Genomic DNA, 21531 nt, shown 5'->3' on the forward strand with positions numbered 1-21531 from the left:
TCGTCCACACTAGCAGCAGCTGGGGCCTGGAACTGCCCCCCACCCCCCAGGAGCCTGCAGTGGTTCGGGTCTGAGCACCCTGCATGGCCAAGTTGGAGTGACTGGAACCCCAAGGGAGACCCTGAGCCACAGCCACCCTGCTAGGCTCTCCTGGATCCCTGACCCCGAGAAACAGCAGGAGATGACAGATGTTTGTCATTTCAAGCCGTCAAGCTCAGTGCTAATTTGTCCAGCAGCAGCTAATAATTAATACACGATGTTGGGGGTGTGCATGCCGTGCACTCCCGGCTACTCTCCTGGGGTCCCCTGGGGTCGTAGTGGACAACGCCCGCCCACAAATAGAAGGCTCAGCCCTGCAACGACCTCCTTTTCCTAAGCAAGAGATTGATACAAAGTCCCCTCTTTTGGGATGAGCACTGGGTGTTATTCTGTATGTTGGCAAATTGAACACCAATAAAAAATAAATTTATTATAAAAAAAAAGTCCTCTCTTTTGTTTTCACCATCTCCACGCAGCAGTGGAGAAGAATGTCTCAGGGCTGAGGAGAGGAGGGAGCTGTAGCCTAGACATGGGGTGACCTATGCACATTTTACAAACATTCAAAACCGCTGCTTACCAGGAGTAAATCTTCCTATTTTCTGCTAGTTTTTCGGTCATGTTTGAAACTTTTTTTTATGAGGAAAAGCCACTAATTTAGGCTTTTCAAAGCAGGTGAATTCTTCTGGCTTCAGCCTCCTGGGGGACGCCGCTTGTCGCCGTGACTCAGCCAGGCAGTGTTTTCAGGCTGCGTGGCTTTGCTGGCCCTGCGTGGAGGTGAGGGCGGTGGGCCAGGTGTGGGCAGGTGCTGGAGCGTGGGGAGAGCGCTCAGAAGGGGTTCGGCTGCCAGCCGCCAGCCGCCAGCATGAGGCCCTGGAAACCAGCACGTCCTCCTGTTCTGGACTCTAGTAAAGCTTGCTCTGGCTTTGCCACCGTGATGCTGCTTGGAGGTTATGTTTAGATCTGCCCTGAGGTTAGGGCTCAGTCTACCGGCTTCGTCCTCCAGGTGGACGAGAGCACAATGCCAGGGAGAGTCTGTATTTTCCTTAATGAGGTGAGGCCCCTGAATCTCAGTGTGCAGTTGGGTCTGTTTGTGCTGGTTTCATCCCCCTCGTCCTTTTGTCTGTCTCTGTGCAAATATCATGTGGTTTTCCTGCCTGAAATTCCGTATGATGCTTTGATATTCAAAAGGGCAATTTTCCTCTCCTTCAATTTTGTTTAATTTTAAAACCATCTTGACTGTGCTTGTGAATGATCTCTTCCAGGAAACTCTGGGATCAGCTTTCAACTTATCTGAAAGTCTTGTTGGCATTTTGATTGGGATGAAATCGGCTTTAGAAATTGAGTCAGGAGCGGCTCACGTCTTTAACAACTGCTCCCAGGGGGAAAGGGCGCTTCCTGCTGGAGTCTGAGCCCCGGTGCGCCCTATGGCGGAACTTGGGAGCGTTCAAACCAGGTGGCCCTGCGCATGGGACGCCCTGGGTGTCACCAGGAGTGTTCACGGCACCTGCACATCTCCGGGAGCGCGTGTGTCGGGGACACGGCGGGGGCGGGGGGACATCAGGGGGCAGCCCCGGGGTCAGGGCGAGCCGCGAGGGGGGTCCGCGAGAACCAGGAAGGGGCGGGCGGCCCGGCCCGGGGGTCTCCATGCTCCACCGGCCCCGGGGCTGCGAGCTCCGCTGCCTGCACCTGCCAGGCCCCGCCCACCGCTCCCGGTCGGGTCCCAGGGGGCGCTCCCCACCAGATCCCAGGAATCCAGCCTTGGCCAGTTCGAGACTCCCGAGTCCGGTCCTTTGGGGGCCACTACAGAAGCCCCGCCCATCGCCCTGGCCCCGCTCACGATTCCTGATCCTGCCCTAGAGGGCGCGCCTCACCACAGCCCCGCCCCCAGGCCTGGCCCCGCCCACCAGCCCGCGTCCGTCCCTAGCGGCCCGTCTCCCCAAGCCCCGCCCCCTGGCCCCGCCCCCGCCCCGTCCCGACCTGGCCCCGCCCCCGCCCCGCCCGTCCCTGGCGGCCCGTCCCCAAGCCCCGCCCCGTCCGTCCCTGGCGGCCCGTCCCCAAGCCCCGCCCCAGCCTGGCCCCGCCCCCACCCCGTCCGTCCCTGGCGGCCCGTCCCCAAGCCCCCCAGCCCTGGCCCCGCCCCCCGCCCCGTCCGTCCCTGGCTGCCCGTCCCCAAGCCCCGCCCCCGCCCTGGCCCCGCCCCCGCCCCGCCCGTCCCTGGCGGCCCGTCCCCAAGCCCCACCCCGTCCGTCCCTGGCGGCCCGTCCCCAAGCCCCGCCCCCAGCCCTGGCCCCGCCCCCCACCCCGTCCGTCCCTGGCGGCCCGTCCCCAAGCCCCGCCCCCAGCCTTGGCCCCGCCTCCCGCCCTGTCCGTCCCTGGCGGCCCGTCCCCAAGCCCCGCCCCCAGTCCTGTCCCCGCCCACCAGCCCGCGTCCGTCCCTAGCGGCCCGTCCCCAAGCCCCGCCCCCAATCCTGGCCCCGCCCACCAGCCCGCGTCCGTCCCTAGCGGCCCGTCCCCAAGCCCCGCCCCCAGCCCTGGCCCCGCCCGCTGCTGGCGCCTGCGCGCGGCCCGCGAGGCCTGCTGCTTAGTGGTTCTGAGGTCCGGTGGCGGCGGCCGCGTCCGGAGGTTGCGGGTTCGAGTCCTCGCGGCCGCGCCGCAGCCCCGGTGCCCGTCCCCGACGCGCGGGCGCGACCGTTGCGGGCGACGTGCGCGGCGAATCTGCCGCTGCGAATCGGCGGGCTCGGCGGCGGCGGCGGCGGCGGCCTCGCGAGAGTCGGGCGGGCGGACGCGCGGGCGGGAGGACCGGGGCCGGGGCCGGGGCCGGGGCCGGGGCCGGGGCCGGGGCCGGGCGGGCGGCGGGCGGAGGAGCCCGCGCGGGAGCCGCCGGCATGACGGGCCGCGTGTGCCGCGCCTGCGGCGGGACGGACATCGAGCTGGACACGGCGCGCGGGGACGCCGTGTGCACCGGCTGCGGCTCGGTGCTCGAGGACAACATCATCGTGTCCGAGGTGCAGTTCGTGGAGAACAGCGGCGGCGGCTCGTCGGCGGTCGGCCAGTTCGTGTCCCTGGACGGTGGGTCGGCGCGGGGCGGCGCGGGGCGGCGGGGGGCGGCGGGGGTACCAGGGGACACGCCGGGGGAGCGGGGGGCGCAGGGGGAGGGGGGGCAGGGGGCGGGGGACACGCCGGAGGGGCAGGGGGCGGGGGGGGGGACGGGGGGGCGGGGGACACGCCGGGGGACCAGGGGGTGCAGGGGGGCAGGGGACACGCTGGGGGGAGAGGGGGTGCAGGGGGCGGGAGGGGGGCGGGGGACACACCCAGGGACCAGGGGGTGCAGGGGGGCAGCTGGGGGGCAGGGGACACCGGGGGGGACCAGGGGGTAGCAGGGGGGTGGGGGACACACTGGGGGTTCAGGGGGCACAGGGAGCAGCAGGGGAGCAGGGGACACGCTGGGGGTTCAGGGGGCGCAGGGGGCAGCAGGGAGGCACGGGACACGCGGGGGGGGGGGGAGCAGGGGGCAGCAGGGGGGCGGGGGACATGCCAGGGGGCACCAGGGGGCGCAGGGGGCAGCAAGGGACGCCTGGGAGGCAGGAGGCACCGCAGGAGGTGGGGAGAGACACAGGGTGTCGTGGGGCTGCCATGCGCCCCGAAGCCAGGTGTCCCCTGCACCTACCGAGCAGTGGGGCAGGGAGGACTCCCGGCCTGTGCATAATAAGGGGGTTTGAAGGAAGAGGGGAGGCAGGATGACTGGCCCGCCCCGTGTCTGTAAAGGCCCAGGAGGGCGCAGCTCCGTGACTCTCACCACCCGCGGGCTGGAGGAGCCAGCGCAGGGTAAAGTTGCACCACGGATCCGGGTGCGCTGGCCCCCGGGACCCCCGGGACTGTGCTGTCCCCACAGGTGGGCGCCGGCACCTTCCACTCCCCCCAGGATGTTGTGAGTGTCCGCACTCGCATCCCCACCCGCTGGCTCACGTCCCCTCCTGAGGGTGGAGGGTTATGTGGATGTTTAGGGACCGAGCTGCTCCAGCACCGCGGGGGGCCCTTCCTGGGACCGAGGCTTCTGTTTCTTTCCGTTTTTGTTGTTGTTTTTAAAAAGACTATTCACGAGAGACACAGAGAGGGGCAGAGACACAGGCAGAGGGAGAAGCAGGCTCCCTGCGGGGGCCCCACCGTGGGACTCATCCCGGGACCCCGACCTGAGCCAGAGGCAGTTGCTCAACCTCCGAGCCCCCCGGGGGCCCACGGGTGTCCATGCCCAGGGCCGTGCGCCTAAGCCCCAGGCTGGGCTCCGGCCGGCGGCGGTTCTCAAACACTCAGGCTTTAATTGTTCCTCGCTGCCACCCAGCAATAGGGTTGACTCCTGTCCTTGGCCTGCTTCCTGCTCCCTGGCTCAACTTGGTTATTAGTTGTGAGAGTTTTCAAAATAGGTTTCTGAGGATCTTCTGTTTAGACAGTCGTGTTGTTTACAAATAAGCGCTGTTTTATGTCTTCCTTTTGTGTCTTTTTCTTGCTTTGCAGCGGCCCTGCCTGCCTTCCTCCCAGTCTCAGGGGAAGCGGCCACCCGCTTCCCACCGAGCGTCGGGGAAGCCCCTTCCTATTCCTGGTCAGTTAAGAGCCTTTGCCGTGAGTGGCTGCTGAATTCTGTTAGATGATTTTTCTCTATCAACGGACACGATCGCAGTTTTCTTGTTCAGTGTGTCCGTGTGGCCGGTTTTTGAATGTTGCCCCTGCCTTTCCTTCAGGGGAAACCCACTTGATGGTGGAGTGTTAGTCTCGTGTGTGGGGCTGGGTTAGACGCGCCAACGTTTTGTCGAGATGCTCAGTGGAACGTGGGTGGGGGTGTTTCTTGCGACGTCTTTGGTTTGGAGACCAAGGTACTGCCTCTCAGGGAACGGGTTGGGAAATGTTCCCTTCCTTCCTTTATTGTCTTTGGAAGAAAGTGTAGAATTGCTGTTATTTCTTCCTTGAACGCTTGGTGGAATCCGCCAGGGTAGCCACCTGGGCCTAGAGGGTTTTTCCGCCAGCAGGTTTTTAACTGCAGATTCAGTATCTGGAGTAGTTGCAGGTTATGGTCATATTTTACGCTACCTCTTTCCCCGTGGGTGGGTTTGTGGTTTTGAGGCGTCGGCCCAGCTGACCGAGGTTGCTGACTTTATGCCTGCAGAGCTGTTGGTACCGTTCCCATATCCTTTTGGTGTCATCAGGGTCTCTAGTGAGGCCTTGTGTTCCGTTTACACGCTTCCTTTCACGTCTTCCTCTTTTCCCCTTTGTCTCTCTTGCTGCAAGTTTCCCACTTTGGTTGATTTGGCAAAGCACCGGCTTCGGTGTCATTGCCTTCTCTGTCCTGCTCTCTCCCGGTCGCCTCTGCTGCAGGGCACACATCTTCATGCTCTTCTACAGCGACTTCCTGGGCTGCTTGTTGTCGCTCTGTCACACGTGGTCAGACTGTCCCTCGAGTCCCTGGAAAGAGTGACAGTGACGACAGCAGTAAGAACTAGCAGTTATCGGAGCTGACGCTAGGGTTTCCCTCGGAGCGCACGCCTTCTCCTGCTGACAGCCTGCCCTCACTGTGGTTGGGGAAGCAGGTGCAGAGGAGATGGACACCCCGGGAGTCCTGGGCACGAGGGATGTGCTCCCACCCGTGTGCAGTGGGCACAGGGTCAGAGCCGGGTGCTGCTCGAAGGTGCGACCCACGGCTGTGAGGGCGCTTCCCCAGCCCGGCCTGGCTCTGCCCCGCGGGCTGTTCTCTGGAGGCCCCCGGTGGGTTCCGAGCCCCCAGCGTGGCAGGCACACTGCTCCTGGGCCAGGGGAGGGCATCAGTGGTGCGTCTGCCCGCCTGGCCTCCCCCTTCCCCCTCGGGGCAGTGATGACTTGGGTTACTCTCGGTGCCCCCGGGCTCGGAGCGCGTGCCAGCTGGCTCTTCTCGGATCTTGCTTACTCCCTTCTCGCCCTGAAAGCTGAGCTTGCTCCCAGAGCTCCCTGTCGGGCCCATGGTCACTCTGGGTCCTAAGGATGCTTTCTTCCTCTCCGAGAACTGCGCACGGAGAGTCAGCTTAGGGGTGTACGTGGGGCCATGTGACTTAGACAGCAGGGCCGTGTGGCCAGAGGCCCTGCCCAGAGGCTCCTGACCCCCAGGGGTCTTTCCTGGTGAGCTCCCACTGTGCGCCAGGCCCGGACTCTAGAGGGTGAGGGGCTCTGGTCCCTGATGTTCTCAGGCCAGTAGAGTGTGAGGCCAGCGTCCAGTGACGGGGCCGTGAGTGGTGCTGGGAACGTCCCGGCCGAGTCCTTCGGCTGGAGGGCACGGGTGTGAGGAAGCAGCCAGCCGAGAGGAGGGACGGGTCCGTGACGACTGCTGGCAGCTCAGTGTGGCCAGAATGGCGAGTCACTGGGCAGAGCTGGACCAGCTGCGGCCTCGGTGGGGTCCTGAGGAAGGGTCCCGCTGCTTCTCTGGGGCCAGGCTCACCCCAAGTGTGTCAGGAACCGGGAGGGCAGAGCAGGGCTTCCCAGCACGGTGCGTGTGAGCGTGCTGTGCCGTGTGTGCGCTGAGTGCCTCAGAGCCAGCAGCCCGTCCCCTGGGCGCGGAGGGGGAGGTGCCAGCCCCACTCCCCTGAGATGCAGCCTGGAGGCAGAGGGAGCCTGGCACCAGGCAGCCTGCCGTGACTGCCTCCTGGGGTCCTTCCCTCTCCCTCCTGGGGAGCATGTCCCACGGTCTCCATCATCACAACTTTTCGTGGCTACGGACTTCACCTTTCAAGTCAAGGTGTTTATAATGCTGCTGTTGTCACAGCACAGCCGCGAAGCACCTTCCACATGTCTGTGTTGCATGGACACCCCCCCCCATAATACAATGAGAAAGGTTTGCAGCCCCCAGCCCCGGATGGAGAGGGCCCCTAGGAGGGGGAGCCGCTCCTGCTTGTTGGAGTGGGTCCCCCTCCCCTAACGAATGCTGGGCCTTGCACCTGCCCGCCTGGCCCGTGCCTTGCCCTTAGGGGGCTCTCCCGGGCACAGCCCCGCCAACCCACCCCCCCCACCCCCCAGCCCCGTGTCCAGGCCGACCTCTGGTCCCAGAGGGGGAGGGTTCTGCATCTCTCTTCCTACCCTGTGGCCCCTCAAAGGCCCGGGAGTCCCTGGCCAGAGTGCCTGTTCTCAGGAAACGGCTGAAGTCTCCTAGAGGCACAGTGGTGAGGGGGGGCTGTTCTTTTCAACATGTCATTTGCCGTGTTTGTCATCTCCCTTGCTCCGCGCCGCATGGTTTCCATAATCAGAATTTTAATCCCTACAAAACAGGCCCTTTGGGAGCTGCACCCGGTGGAAAGGAGTCTCGGCTGCTGCCGGCGCTTAGCTCCCTGTGTCCGCACAGATCCGTGTCCAGGTGGCGTCCCGGTCCTCAGGACTCCCCGTGGTTTGCTCAGGGGTCTTGGGGTGACCCCAGGGGCCTGAGTCCTTGTGGGGCGCCGGCTGCAGGGGGGCTGAGCCTACTTCCAGGGCCTCTGGCGGAGGGGTTACAGCAACAACGGAAACCCTCCCCTGAAGTAGGAGCGCAGCAACTTATTCCAGGTTCTGCTCCCCCTGTTGGCGGAGCTGCGGGCGGGATGGGGGCAGATGTGTGCGGAGGCCCTCGGGCCTCCCTGCTGTGGAGGTGCGGGTGTCGCTGGCTCTGTCCCCCGTGTCTGCAGGGCGCCCCTCCTGTCTCCGGCTCTGCCTCCCTCCTCCAGTGGCCTACAGGCAGGGATGGGGGGCCTGGGGGTGGGGGGCATCCCGCGCTCCTCTGCCGCCCACAAGGGGGCGGTCTTGGCCCGCTCTACCTTCCTTCTGTTCCTTCCAGCTTGTGATTTTGTTGCAGGACCTTGCGACAGAGTATTTCAAATGTTTTAAGAAGTAGAGAGAATCGTGTGAAGGGGATCTGCAGCCAAGAATGTCATACCTTGGCGACGACGAAGCTCGATCGCATGGAGCAGTCTAGCTTTTTTTCATGCTTCAGGGGACCTCTCGCCTCACAGTTAAGGGGCCGAGATTTGCTCCATAAGCATTGTTTACACTACCCACGTGTGCATTCCAGATTTTATCTCTTGTAACCAAACCCCAGTGGGTGGTGTCTGCTGAGTGACAAAATCTACATCCGTTTGGCAAACAGGCTTTGACGGCCACCCCCTTGGTGCAGAGGGGACAGGAGCTCAGGGACCACGGGGCAGGTGTGCACACGTGAGAGCGAGTCAGGAGACCGCGCCCCGGGATGTAGCGGCCCCAGGAAGGGCGGCTGGGTCCTCAGGGAGAGGCAGGGCAGGGCAGTGCAGAGACAGGAAGTACAGGTCAGAAGTGCAGCAAGGGTGTGGGGGTCCTGGAGGGTGCAGGGGAGAGTCATGGAGCGGGGAAGGGGGGCAGAGGCGGCTCGCGAGGGGGACCTCTGGCGGCTTTGCGGGACATTGAGGAGTAAGGAGTTTGCATTTAGCACTCCAGCAGAACGAAGTCCCACTGCTTCAGCATAGCGTCTCTGTGGGTCTGCCCTGGCTTCCCTCCATCTGCATTTATGCAGGGGGTGGTGCTGGGGGGAAGACCCCGGTCCTTGTTCTGGAAGCCAGGGCTTCCCAGGGCTCACACCATGTCCTTGCCCATTTTTCTTTTCTTTTTTCTCTTCTCTTCTCTTCTTTTTTTTTTAAGATTTTATTCATTTACTTGAGAGAGAGTGAGAGAGAGAGCGGAAGCGGAGGGTCAGAGGGAGAGGGAGAAGTAGACTCCCAGCTGAGCAGGGAGCCTGCCACAGGGCTCGATGACCTGAGCCAAAGGGAGACACTTCACAGACTAAGCCCCCCAGGGGCCCCTCATTGTCCTTTTTCTTTTTAAGATTTTATTTATTCATGAGTTGTGGTGGGGGGGGGGGGGCACAGAGACACAGGCAGAGGGAGAAGCAGGCTCCATGCAGGGAGCCCGGTGTGGGACTCGATCCAGGGTCTCCAGGATCATGCCCTGGGCCGAAGGCAGATGCTAAAGTGCTGAGCCACCCAGGGATCCCCTCATTGTCCTTTTTCTAACACAGTTATTTATTAAAAGTGCACGTCCCAAAAGAAAAAAAAAGTGCACATCAATTTTAATTAAAACAACATGGCAATTTTTCTCTTTTCCCAGGTTGAAAGTTGGTGGGGGTGCTGGAAACAAATAGGCCAAGATGTGGCTGTCCTGGTCAGGCGGTAGGAGTGGCTGGGTCTTCCGCATTGGTCCTGGTGTATAAAAGATTGCAAATGTAAAAATCCTCAAGTTGTAAAAAGCTACCACCACTGGAACAGGAGGGTGGGAGTGCAGAGCCCTGATCTCAGCCCAGCGAGCATGGGTCTGGCTGTACGGAGCTGACAGGTGGCACCGATGGTGTTGGAATCCCCTTGTTGCTGGTTCAGGTAGAGGAGTCTCCTCTGGGCCCTGCAGCCCTCCAGCCCCCAGCATGCCCTGTCTGACCCTCTCTGGCCCCATCCTCTGTGACCAGCTGCTTCAGGACATGAGGTCTGGGGTGGCAAGGTCTTGGGGCAGCAGATCCATCTCCAGGTGGTGAGTGAGTGACCTGTCCCGGCTCCACGCTCGACTGGAGAAGGCCACGGGCTCTGTGCTGTCCCCAACCCGCCCACGCGGGGCTGGCCCTGCGGCCTCCCTAACCATGGTGACTGTGAAGTGGCACAGGGTGCTGCCCCGCTGGAGGCCCCTCCGCTCTGCCCACTGTGGTGGGTGCTGGGTGCTGGTCCACCTGGCAGCCGGCTCCCAGCCCTGCTCCCAGCCAGGCCCCTCACCTGTGCTCTAGCACCTGCCCAGCGAAAGCCCACTTGTTGCTCTTTTCTGTGTTCTGTTGGCTCGTCTTACTTCCTGTCTTTGCTGGCTAACCTTGGGAACCATTTTGCTGAGATCTTTAAGGAATCTTGTGAGTGTTGGTTTGGGATTTGGTTGCAGTCACAGATACGCTGGAGGTCATACTTGTTCTGCACTGTGTGTGCTGGTGGCTGCCCATGGATGATCCCGAGGTCCCTGCTGGCCCCGGACAAGGGCCACGTGCTTTCCCTGGAGGCCTGTTCCCAGACGTCAGTGATCTGGGTTCCCAGGTCCCTGCCAGGTCTGAGTTTCCATTTCATCATCACGTGTGTCCCGGTCCTCCTGCAGGCTCCACATCATGTGGCTGAGGCTGTGAGGTATCCCCTAACTGCAGAAGCCTCTAACCCTTTGGTGTGTGCTTGGTCACAGACGCACTGGCCTGTGGGGACAAGCAACACTCCCCAGCTCCACTGCCTTTTCTTGGCCACCAGTGTACTCTTTGGCTTCGATAGTGGGGTTTGTAAGTCTGGTGAACAATCCAGACGTCTACCTGGCTGTTTTCAAAGGGTAATAGGGCAGAAGTTCCAGCTCCAGGGCCTTGCAGAGCGGAGTGCAATTTCCTGGGGTATCTCAGCATTGGAGACCCAAAGCAGAGCATCTGCAGGTCTGGCTGTGGCGACCCTTTGGGGCCGGGGCTCCCTAGGGTGCCGTTCTGTGGTGGGCAGCACACGGGGGGAGAGAGGTGCGAGTGCCTCAGTAGAACGGCTGGCTCAGAGGTTCCAGGCCACAGAGGCCACAGCCCTACAGAGATGAGTGCACTGACAAAGGCCATTGTGCAGGTATAACCCCTGTGCATGGGCTGGCCCAGTGTAGGGTGCTGTAGTTTGGAAGGGAGCTGTGCCCTCTCTGGCTGCCATGTGGCAGCGGTCCACTCTGGACTGAGTGTGTGTCTGGAGCCGTGGTTAGAGAGTGCAGATGGGCATGGTCCGCCTGCCATGGCTCTAGGTCAAGGCCACAACCCTGTTGGCGTGGCAGAGGGAAAGGAGGTGTGCAGGTTGCTAAGAATGGCCGCGGGAGGCCCCACTCGCTGCTGCCTCCAGCCGTGAACACTGATCCCACAGTGTCCTCGCTCCAGAAACACCCCGTGTGGTAAAGGTCTGCAGGCACGGATCTTTCCTGCCAAGGTTTGACTAATCAGTCTGATACGTTTTTCTAGGTGCCGGCAAAACCCCAACCCTGGGCGGCGGCTTCCATGTGAACCTGGGAAAGGAGTCAAGAGCACAGACCCTGCAGAACGGTATTTCCCATGGCGGGGGCTCTGGATGAGGGTGGGTTTTGGGGGTGGCATGGAGGTAGGGGATGAAGGGCAAGAGCGGGCAGCCTGCAGTAACCCCTGGCTAGCACTTTCTGCACCGTGTCGAACAGAAGGGTCTTATTCCTGAGTCCCAGGGAAAGCATCCGGTCTTACTCCATTAAGGATGACGTCAGCTGTGGTTGCTCAGGCGGGGGCACGTCTGCCATCACCTCTCGGACACTCTCAGGAATGTTAGAGCATGTGGGATGCCTCCCGCTGTGGTGCACCCCCTTGCTCTGTGGTGCTTACAGGTGTGCCTCGGACACACTGCAGGATAAGTGACTATCACAACAAGCGAGTTACGTGACCTTTTCCCTGGTGCATGTAAAAGTGTGTCTGCGTTACAGTGCAGTCTTTACGTGGGCCATAGCATCATGTCTAAAAAGTCAACGTTCTTACCTTCATTTAAAAATACCCTCATTGCTAACAACGCTCACCATCATCTGAGCTCTCAGCCAGTCATAATCTCTTCGCTGGGGGAGGGTGGGGTCCCCGCGGTGCTGGCTGCCCACTGGTCAGGGTGGTGGGTGCTGGAGGCTGGGGTGCTCGTGGCAATTTCTTAAAACAAGACAAGTATGTTTGCCGCATTGATGGGCTCTTTCCTTCATGAACAATTTCTCTGCAGCAGGTGATGCTGCTCGATAGCATTTTTTACCCACAGGAGAACTTCTTTCAAAATGAGGGTCAGTCCTCTCAAACCCTGCTGCTGCTGCTTCATCAACTCAGTTCACATGACAATCTAGGTCTTTTGTCATTTCAACAGTCTCCACGGCATCCTGACCAGGAGTAGTTTCCATCTCAAGAATGCATGTTCTTTGCTCACCCCTAAGAAGCCACTCCTCATCCTTTCAAGTTTCATCTTGCGATTGTAGCAGTCCCGTCTTCGGGCCCCACTTCTGATTCTGGTTCTCTCGCCATTTCACATCTGCGGTCGTCACATCTGTGATGACTTCGCCCACTCAAGACTTGAACCCCTCAACGTCATCCACAAGGGCTGGAGTCATCTTCCTCCAAATCCCTGGGAATGTTTTGAGCTCTCCCTAGGAGTCATGGATGATCTGAATGGCATCTAGGATGTGAATCCTTTTCGGGAGGTTTTCCATTGATAGTGCCCAGATCCGTCAGAGGGGTTACTACGTGATTCTGTAAGGCGTCTATAACCTTGTGAAACGTATTTCTTAATAATAGGACTTGCAAGTCAAAATGGCTCGTTGATCCCCGGGCTGTAGGATGGATGTGGTGGTAGCACGTGTGAACACGGCATTAATCTCATCGTGCATCTCCGTCGGAGCTCTCGGCCCAGGTGCACTGCCGGTGAGCAGTGATGTTTTGGAAGGAAATCTTTTTTCTCTCAGCAGCAGGTCTCAACAGTGGGCTTCAAATATTCAGTAAACCACGTTGTGAACAGATGCGCCGCCACCAAAGCTGTGTTCCGTCTGCAGAACACGGTCGGAGCAGGTGTGGGGTGAGTTTAAGGGCCCGGGGCCTCCAAGTAAATGAGCACTGGCGTCCGCAGGGAGGCACCAGCTGCGGGGCACCTGACAGGAGGTCGGCCTGTCCTTGGAAGCCTTGGGCAGAGGCCCCAGGCTCACCCCCCGAGCTGTGGGTGCTAGGTGCTCCTTCTTCCCGGGAAAGGCTGTTTGGTCCCGTGGAGGCCCCGCGGCCTCTCCAGGACCCCGAGCTGGGCCTCTCCAGCGGCCCGGCTGCCTCCCCCCGCACTCACGTGTCACCGCCACAGCTCATTGCCTGGAGCCCCCCGAGCCGACCTCTGGCCGTGCCAGACTTTCCCTGTGCGGGGCCTTCGCCTTCACAGGATCGCAGAGCCGGGGCCTTGCGGGCCGGGCTGCGCGGGGAGTGTGGCTGCGGCCGTTGATCTCCTCCCCGGAGGCTCAGACCTGCTCCAGACAGCGCAGGCTGCTCTGCCTTCTCAGCAGTCGTGTGTTCACCAGGGTGGCGCTTTTAATTTCCCTCGAGAACCTTCCCTTTGCATCCACAGCTCGGCTCACGTCAGGTGCAGGAGGCTGTGCTTTCGGCCTCCCGGGCCTCGCCGCGCCTCCTGCCTCGGCTGACTCGCTCCCAGCGTCGCTTCAGAGTGAGGGCGGCTCTTCCTTTCTCTCGAGCCCTCGGAGGCCATCGGAGGGCTGTTAGCTGGCCTCGTGCTGAGGTTGCGTGTCGGGGACCAGGGAGGCCCGAGGAGGGGCAGGTGGGAGGGGCCGGAGCGGGAGCAGCCGGGGCGCACACCGCCACGGGGGAGCTCGCGGCTCGGAGCAAGACAACGGTAACGGCAGGATCGCTGGTCACAGGTCACCATAATGGGTAAAACAAAACATTTGAAATATTGGGAAAATTACCAACGTGTCATGTAGAGATGAAGTGCGCCAGCGCAGTCGGAAGAAATGGTGCCCCCAGACGTGCTGGCGGCAGGGGTGCCGCAAACCTCGTGTGTGGAGAGCGAACGAGGCGCACCTGGGCCTGCCTGCTGGGACGGCGCCGGGCGAGTTGTCGCCCTCAGGGACCCAGTCATAAGTGGCCCCAGCTCTGTCCCGTCCCTGGGCTGTGCTTAGCACAACCAGCTCTGTGTTTCCGTCTCCCTTGTGCTTGTTCTTTGACCCCATGGCTTGTTCTTAGTGTAGTTCGTTCTTGTGAGAAAACCTGCCGTGTGTAGGTCCTCTGCCCCCTCAAAGGCCCGGCCTTACGGTCCAGCGCGTGGTCCCGCGTGGTCCACCCGCACTCGAAAGGAGTGTTTTTCTGCCCAAGTTCCGTACATGTCACTCAGGTCAGGTTTCCTCGTGATGCTCGCTGATTTGGGTTCTGCTTGTTGTGTCGCTGGGAGGGGTGTGCAGATCTCCCATCGTGACTGGATGTGCCCTGTGCTCCCCGTGGCTTTGTCGGGTTTTTGTTTCACCCGTTTTCAGACCTTGTTCTCGGTGCATCCAAGTGTGGAATTACCCCTGGCTGGCAGCCTGACCCTCTGCTGCCGAGGAAGCGCTGTGCCTTGACCCCTGGCTGGGGGCCTGGCTGCGCTGGCCCCTTCTGATCGCCGCCGTCACAGAGCGAGTGCTCCCTGCGGCTGACCGTGAGGCCCTCTGCCTGTCGATGGCTCTTTCTCAGTGGACAATGTATCTGCTCCTCAGACCCGGCACGGTGTTTCCCAGGGTAGCTTGTGCCTCAGCCCCACGTGGTAAAGAGCAGCATTCGGGCAGACGCACGCACGGCGGTGAAACTGGAAACTAAACATAAAGACAGAAATAACCCGTGTTGTGAAAAGTGGTTACCTCTCGGTTAAGAAAGTAAAACCGAACATGCAGAGTCCTCAGAGTGGAGTGTTGGCGGGGTCTGAGGCCGAGGTATTTGGGGAGCGCGAGGCGGCCCTGGGGGCCTGCACCCCAGAATAGACCCGCGCCTGCTGTCCGCCCCACACCTTCCCACGGGGCTCCTGCCTGCGGACAGGGCCTCGGGCAGCTCCCAGCAGCCTGGCGCCCGCAGGAGGGCCTGGCTTCCCTTCCCCCCACCTGCCTGGGCAGGTGTCCCCCCCTCCCGCCATCGACCGCATCCAGTCTCGGCCTGGGGGGCTGCAGGGAGGCTAGCGAGTCCAGCCCCCGGTTCTGTTGCTTTTGAGCAGGGCTGTCCGCCTGGCACTTGGGGCCTAGCGCTGTCCTCGCCTGGCAGTGCGCCCACACTCTGTTGACCTCCTGTCCTTGGAGATTGTTCTTTTCTCTTTGCCCTGGTCAGTTTATGCCAATTTTATCTCCTTCCTGTCATTTTTCTGTAGCTCTTGGGGAGATGGAAAGGGCAGATCCCAGCAGGTTCTGCAGACGTTGTCTAGGAGGTGTCATCGGTGCATCTCGGATGCGTGGGGCTCCCCCCGCCCCGCGTGGAAGCGGTGCGCTGGCTGATGGCTGTGGAAGTGCGCGTGTCATCCTCATGCCTCCGCGGGGCAGGTCCTGGCTGCCCCTCTGCCCGCGCAGCCCCGCCTGGGGTTTGGGTGCAGCCTGTGAACTTCTGCTGTCGCGGTGTCAAGGGCTGTGCGCCTTTCTTAGGAGATGGGTAGGTTGGCAGGTGAGCAGCAAACTGACGGCCCCCACGGCCCCGGTCGAGGTTGATGCTCACACGGTGGGTTGCCATCTCCCGGCATCCCTCCATATGGCGCTGGTGCCCACACCTTTCCTGGGCTCATGTCTGGTTTTGTTGGGGACGCACTCAGGTTGTGGTTAGCGAGCAGGTCGGCGGAAGAGAGCGTGGGCCCCTCGTCCTCACTTCGGGGCGTGTGTGGAGGCGCCGAGAGGGTACCCCACAGGAAGCAGGGGCTGGCGATCCCGAGTCGTTGGCAGGGAAGGTCACTGCCAGGCTGCATGTTTCCTAACCGGGCCCTGTGGGGGGTTCCCTCTGTCCCTGGAGTTGTGATGTGCCACGTTGACTCTCTGAGCCCTTTCCTTTTACCGGGGAGACATTTCTATTCTTTCTGTGTGTCCGTTTTTCTTGCTGTGATGCACGTAAAGTGCATGAACTGCACTGACCCTCCGGGAGCTGCTTGATAAGCTTAGATGAGCTCGGTATGCCTCGCAGGCCGGGGCAGAGCCTGCTCTGGAGCCCCAGAAAGCTCCTTCCTTGTTCTGCTGCGGACGATCGGAATCACAGAGGACGCCCTTTCTTGTGTGCGTCGCCCCTGGGTTCCGTGCGGTGTGGGGCCTTCCTCGTGTGGATACACCATGATTTGTTCACCCACTTCTCCCGTCGGGGGCGCGGGGCGCTGGGCACTGCCCTCTGGCTGCTGTCCACGGCCCTTCCGCGCACGTCGTCCTGCGGTGGGTGCTGCTCGTGGGCATGTGCGTGCCCGAGAGCGGGCTCTCTGGGGCGGCAGGTGAGCAGACGGGCCGGGGGCTTCCCAGCTCGGCTGTGCCGTTCACCCTCCAACCAGCAACACCCGTGCGTGTGCAGGGGCTGAGGTCTGTCGGTCTCGCGCCCGCGGCGATGTCACCTGCTTTGCCTGGTGAGTGAGGATGGGCCTCCTGTGCGGGTTTGGCCACCGGAGACCCGTTCTTGTGAGGCACCTGCTGCGCCTTCTGCACAAGGGTTCTGAGAAGTTGAGCTGCCGCTTTCCTTCTGCTTCACCCATGTTTTTGTGCGTCCCGGGTGTGAGTCCTTGCTTGATTGCACACGCTGTGAATCCTTTGCCCACTCGATGGTTGGCTTTTCACTTTCTTGTCTCTTGACGAATAGACGTGTCTTAATTTTAATGAAGTCCCCGATATGTTGTTGTTGTTTTTTTATGGCCAGGGGGTTTTGTGACTTAAATTCTTGTCTGTCCCAAGATCTGAAGACCCTTACCTGTGTTTTCACCTGGAAGCTCTGTTGTTTTATGTTTCGCCTTTAGGTCTGGGATCTCCCTCAGACCAACTGCGTGCAGGTGCTGTAGGTAGGGGTTGAGGTTGACATTTCTCAGTGTGGACATGGGCGTCCCACTCATCTACGGCACCGTCCTTTCCACAGGACACTGAACTGGTGCATTTGTGACGCATCAAGTGACCGTATGTGGGCGAGTCCGCTGCAGATGCTGGGGTGACACCCAGGGTCCTTGGTGTGTCTGCAGCTGCGCCGGGTGGGTCTGCGTGTCCCGAGGCCGCTGCCGCGCTGCCCGGCCTGCTGTGGCGTCCTCTAGCCATCCCGCGTGCACTCCAGCTCCTCAGCAGGGCCTCGGCGTCTGGCTCCCTTGTGTGGCAGAGTAAGCGTTGGGATCAGCCTGTTGGCTTGCCCGGATTCTGGTCGCTGTGTGGCTCCGTCAGTGCAGAATTCCTCCATTTACTTAGGAAACGTGGTCGCTTGTAGCTGCTGCTCGGTTAGCAGCCGTGTGACCGTGATGGCCCTGACCCCTCTCCTCCCCGTCTTTCTGCCCTCACTTATCTCCAGGGCTTTGTGGCTGTCGCTGCCGTGTGGCTGCCATCCCCAGGGCGAGGGGAGCAGAGTGCTGACCGTGCACCTTGTCCTCCGGCTCCTGACCTTCAAGTGACAGTGGCCACCAGCCTGTTGTCAGGAAGGATGATGTTGGCATTTTGTCACATGCTCCTTCCTGTCTCTTGGAATGATTACATGCATTCTATTATTTTGTTACTGGGCTGAATTATGCTGATTTTGTGAGTGTGCAGCTCCCCTCGCCCCTCTGGGAGAACCGTGCGGGGCCACGGCTCGTTACTGGTGTGATGTCTGCGCGGGCCCGAGTGACCTGCCGCTGTCCCCTCAGACGGAGGACGCAAAGCCGTCCGGGCCTCCAGTTGTCTTTGTGAGAAGACTTTAACGACACGTGAAGATCACAGATGCAGCTTCTGCTGGGACTGTTTTTCGTAGGGTTTTGGTGGGACCGGTGAGATTTCTGTTCCTCCTTGTCACTTGTGTCAGACATCCTCTTGGAATTGTCTGAGTAATTGGGACTCAGAGTGTGGTCGGACCGTGCTCCCGGGTCTCCATGTCCCTGACCCGGGCACTCTGTGCTTTCAGCCCTTTTCCTGAGTTGGTCTTACTGGGGATTTTTCGGTTTGGCCACCGTGTTCATCTTTCAGAGCGTCATTCGTGGGCCTCCTGCCTGAATGGGGTCTTCTCTGTTACTCTCCGCCGTGACGGCTTCAGCTCTGTGCGCTCTTTCAGCTTCTTCACTCAGAAGCTTTGGTCACTTTTTTAAGCCTCTTTTTTCTGATATTTGCAATTACAGCTATTTGTCACTGCTGGCTTTGCTCCAGCTGGAACCCACATGTTTAGAGATAGCTATTTTTCGTTTTCATTCTTTTTTTTTTTTTAATATTTACTTATGAGAGAGAGAGAGAGAGAGAAGGAGAGAGAGAGAGAGGCAGAGACACAGGCAGAGGGAGACGCAGGCTCCACACAGAGAGACTGATGCAGGACTCCATCCTGGGTCCCCGGGGTCATGCCCTGGGCCAGAGGCAGATGCTCGACCACGGAGCCACCCAGGCATCCCATGTTCTGTGGGTTTTTTGAGGTTTTATTTTAAACCCCCTCTAGTCTCCTAGCATTGCTGCCCTGCAGCAGCTTCCCTGGTGCAGACATCTCCCGTGCCCTGGCTGCAGGGCTGCCGCTCGTCCCTGGGACTGCAAGCAGCCTCTCCATCCTTGGCCTCATCCTGTCTGCGACCGTCTCCCCCAGTCTGGACACCTTTGAAGAGACCTGGCACTCTGGAGTTGGCCTCGGGCTCAGGGTGATCCCGCAGAGCTGACACCCTTGTCTTGGCCCCATGTCGGGGTACTGGCCGCAGTGACCCGGGCCTGGAGTGCCCTTCCATGTCCCCCCCCCCCCCATGCTGTGTTCCTGGGAGAGGCCGGGCCGTGCTCGGACCGGAGGGGTGTTGCTGTGCCGCAGGGTAGGGCCCCTGCCACGACCCACAGGACCACGGGGGACCGGCCGAGCATCCCCTGCGAGGGTGGCGCTGGCCCCACGCTGCCTGCCGTCTCCCCTCCCTCTGCACCGCGGCACTCGCCACCGCATCCTGCACTCAGTTCCATGTGCGTGAAGCCCTGTCGGGTCCTTGCTCCGCGGGACTGTTGTTTCTTCTCCCTGTGGCGTCCGCTGTCCTCATGCCGTGTCCTTGTTCTTTCTGATAACCCCTCCTGCAGGAGTCCGCGCCCCGCCTGGAGGGAGAGGCCTGTGGAGCCAGCTGCGAGCCTCCCCCGTGGACCCCGCCGGCAGCCGCTCCTCCTCCACCCCTGAGCCCACTGTCAAGGTCTTTATCTGTGTCTGCTCGGCCGTTCGGTTCATTTTGAGTTTTGTTTTGTTTCGTTTTGTTTTTAAGCAGACTCCATGCCCAGTGTGGAGTGCATCGTGGGGCTTGAACTCACGACCCTGAGATCGAGACCTGATCGAGATCAAGAGTATCACACACTTGTGATACACTCAACTGACTTGAGCCACCCAGGCGCCCCTAATTTTGAGTTTTAAAACACGTTCAGTAATCATGTTTTTAATTGTCAAAGGCTGTGACTTTTTTTTTTTTTAAGATTTTTGTTTATTCATGAGAGACACAGAGAGAGGCAGAGACACAGGCAGAGGGAGAAGCAGGCTCCACGCAGGGAGCCCGATGTGGGACTCGATCCCGGGACTCTGGGATCACGCCCTGAGCCGAAAGCAGACGCTAAACCGCTGAGCCACCCAGGTGCCCCAATGGCTGTGTCTTTTTAATTATAGGGTCTTGATATGTTTCTTTTTTTTTTTAAGATTATATTTATTTATATAACAGAGCGAGAACACACACAAGCAGTGGGAGCAGCAGATTCCCCGCTGAGCAGGGAACCGACGCAGGACTCGATCCCAGGACCCTGAGATCATGACCTGAGCCGAAGCAGATGCTTCACCAACTGAGCCACCCAGGCACCCCTCTCTTGATACATTTCTGTGGATTGATAGCTTTTTGGAGGATGTGATGGGCTTTGAAAGCTTTTTTTCCGTTACCAGTCTGCTTGTGGAGCCTGGTGCTTCTCTTCCCTCTCGTTGCCCTTTCCCACAGGAGGTTGCTGGCTCTCTGTGCCGGTTCTCACTTCTGCACGGGTGCCCTTCTGTAGCCAAGCAGGCTTCTGTTGGCCACCGGGTGCCTCTGGGTGTCCCCAGAGCTGGTCACAGGAGTCGCTGTGCTGCGTGGCCCTGCTGGAGCACCCCAGTGTCTGCTGCGCTGGCCTTGGGGCCCAGCTAGCATCGTGAAGGTCGTCCTGGCCTGGGGTGGGGGTGGGGGTGTCCTGTGGATGGAGGACCTGCAGACTCGAGCAGTTATGACTTAGGCCCTTCCTTCTGCATGTTCCTGGGGGCGCTTGTCCTGCCCCCACCCTGCTCTGGGTTCCTTCTGCTCTCCCGTCCAGGCCGGGCCGTAGCCGTGGGCCTGCCAAGATGCTGTTCAGCCACTGGCTGGAAAGGAAAGGCGGGCCTTATTTTCAGAAAACGCCAACATCTTGAAGGCAACTATGTACTAGCATGTTTACGTTCAGCATTCGTTTTTTTTGGGAGGAAACCTAAGGAGAATAAACTACGGTTAGTTACTTAGGAATCGGATCCAAGAAGTTTATTTATTAATGTCTTTGCACAATTGTCTGCACGTGCTTGCTGACCTCACATGGATTACAAATTCATTTGGGGAGTGACTGCTAATGGGTACAGGGTTTCTTTTGGGGGGAAGAAATGTTCTGAATTGTGTTAAATATGCTAAAGCCATTTTTAAAATTATTTTTATTTATTTTTATTTTCTTTAAAGATTTCATTTACTTATTCATGAGAGACACAGAGAGAGGCAGCGACACAGGCAGAGGGAGAAGCAGGCTCCATGCAGGGAGCCCGACGTAGGACTTGATCCCGGGACTCCAGGATCGCGCCGTGAGCCAAAGGCAGATGCTCAACCACTGAGCCATCCAGGCATCCCAGAACCATTTTTTAAAAAAGATTTTATTTATTTATTCCTGAGAGACACAGGGAGAGAGAGAGGCAGAGACAAAGGCAGAGGGAGAAGCATGGGTAGAAGCTCCCCATGCAGGGAGCCCGACGTGGGACTTGATCCCAGGACCCCAGGGTCACATCCTGGACTGAAGGCAGATGCTCAACCGCTGAGCCATCCAGGTGTCCCAAAACCATTTTTTAAAAGTTTTTTTTTTTTAATTGAGAGACAGAGGACACGAGCAGTATAGGCAAAGAGAGAAACAGACTCCCCACTGAGCAACGAGCCTGATGTGGGGCTCCACCCAGGACCTTGGGATCACGACATGAGCCCAAGGCAGACAACCAACCACTGAGCCACTCAGACGCCCCCAAAACCATTGAATTGTATACCTTAAGTGGGTAGATTGTATGGTATGTGAGTTTTATACAATAAAGATATTATTAGATAACTTCCTGCAATAATTCTGAGCCCCCAGGCTACCAGAGAGCCAGCAGATGGGGCCTCAGTGTTCACAGGGCCATCAGCTGCTCTCCGTACCTGCCAGGTGTGCTGGGATGAGTGTGTGCGTGCCAGTGGGGAGCCAGGGATAGACCCTGCGGCCTTTCTGTCCAGTCAGGGCCGTGGGCCTCGGGACAATGACCCCGACCCTATATCAGTTCAGTGTAACTGGAGGGCTGCAGGCAGGGCAGGAGTGCTCTGTTGGGAGGCTGTGTTGACTGTCAGGTCCCCTAGTTGCCGGACCATATGCCAGACCATGCACCAGGTCCCCAGGTGCCCACCCTTGGCTGGCAGGTATTGTCAGGAGCATGTGTGCGGCGGTCGGGAGCCACACAGGCCTTGCCTTTCCCCGCCTGCTGCCCCTGTCGGAGAGCAAGGGATCTGCACTGAGCCTTTGTGGGCACCCGAGTCCCCCGCTTCTTTCCCTGGTGCAGCT

General features: G+C 59.9%; 1 protein-coding gene across 1 annotated transcript in view; it reads left to right on the forward strand.

The window, feature by feature from the left end:
- Positions 1–2896: 2896 nt before the first annotated feature.
- Positions 2897–21531, forward strand: part of LOC129514702 (transcription factor IIIB 90 kDa subunit) — a 52693-nt gene continuing 34058 nt past the window's right edge. Inside the window, exons 1-2 of the mRNA XM_055333438.1 lie at positions 2897–3108; positions 11039–11119. Coding sequence (XP_055189413.1) covers positions 2925–3108; positions 11039–11119 — 265 coding nt within the window. The 5' untranslated portion in view covers positions 2897–2924. The remainder of the gene's footprint in view (positions 3109–11038; positions 11120–21531) is intronic.

The sequence above is a fragment of the Nyctereutes procyonoides genome, unplaced genomic scaffold (genome assembly GCF_905146905.1).
Source record: "Nyctereutes procyonoides isolate TBG_1078 unplaced genomic scaffold, NYPRO_anot_genome, whole genome shotgun sequence".
In the NCBI taxonomy this organism is placed as follows: domain Eukaryota; kingdom Metazoa; phylum Chordata; class Mammalia; order Carnivora; family Canidae; genus Nyctereutes; species Nyctereutes procyonoides.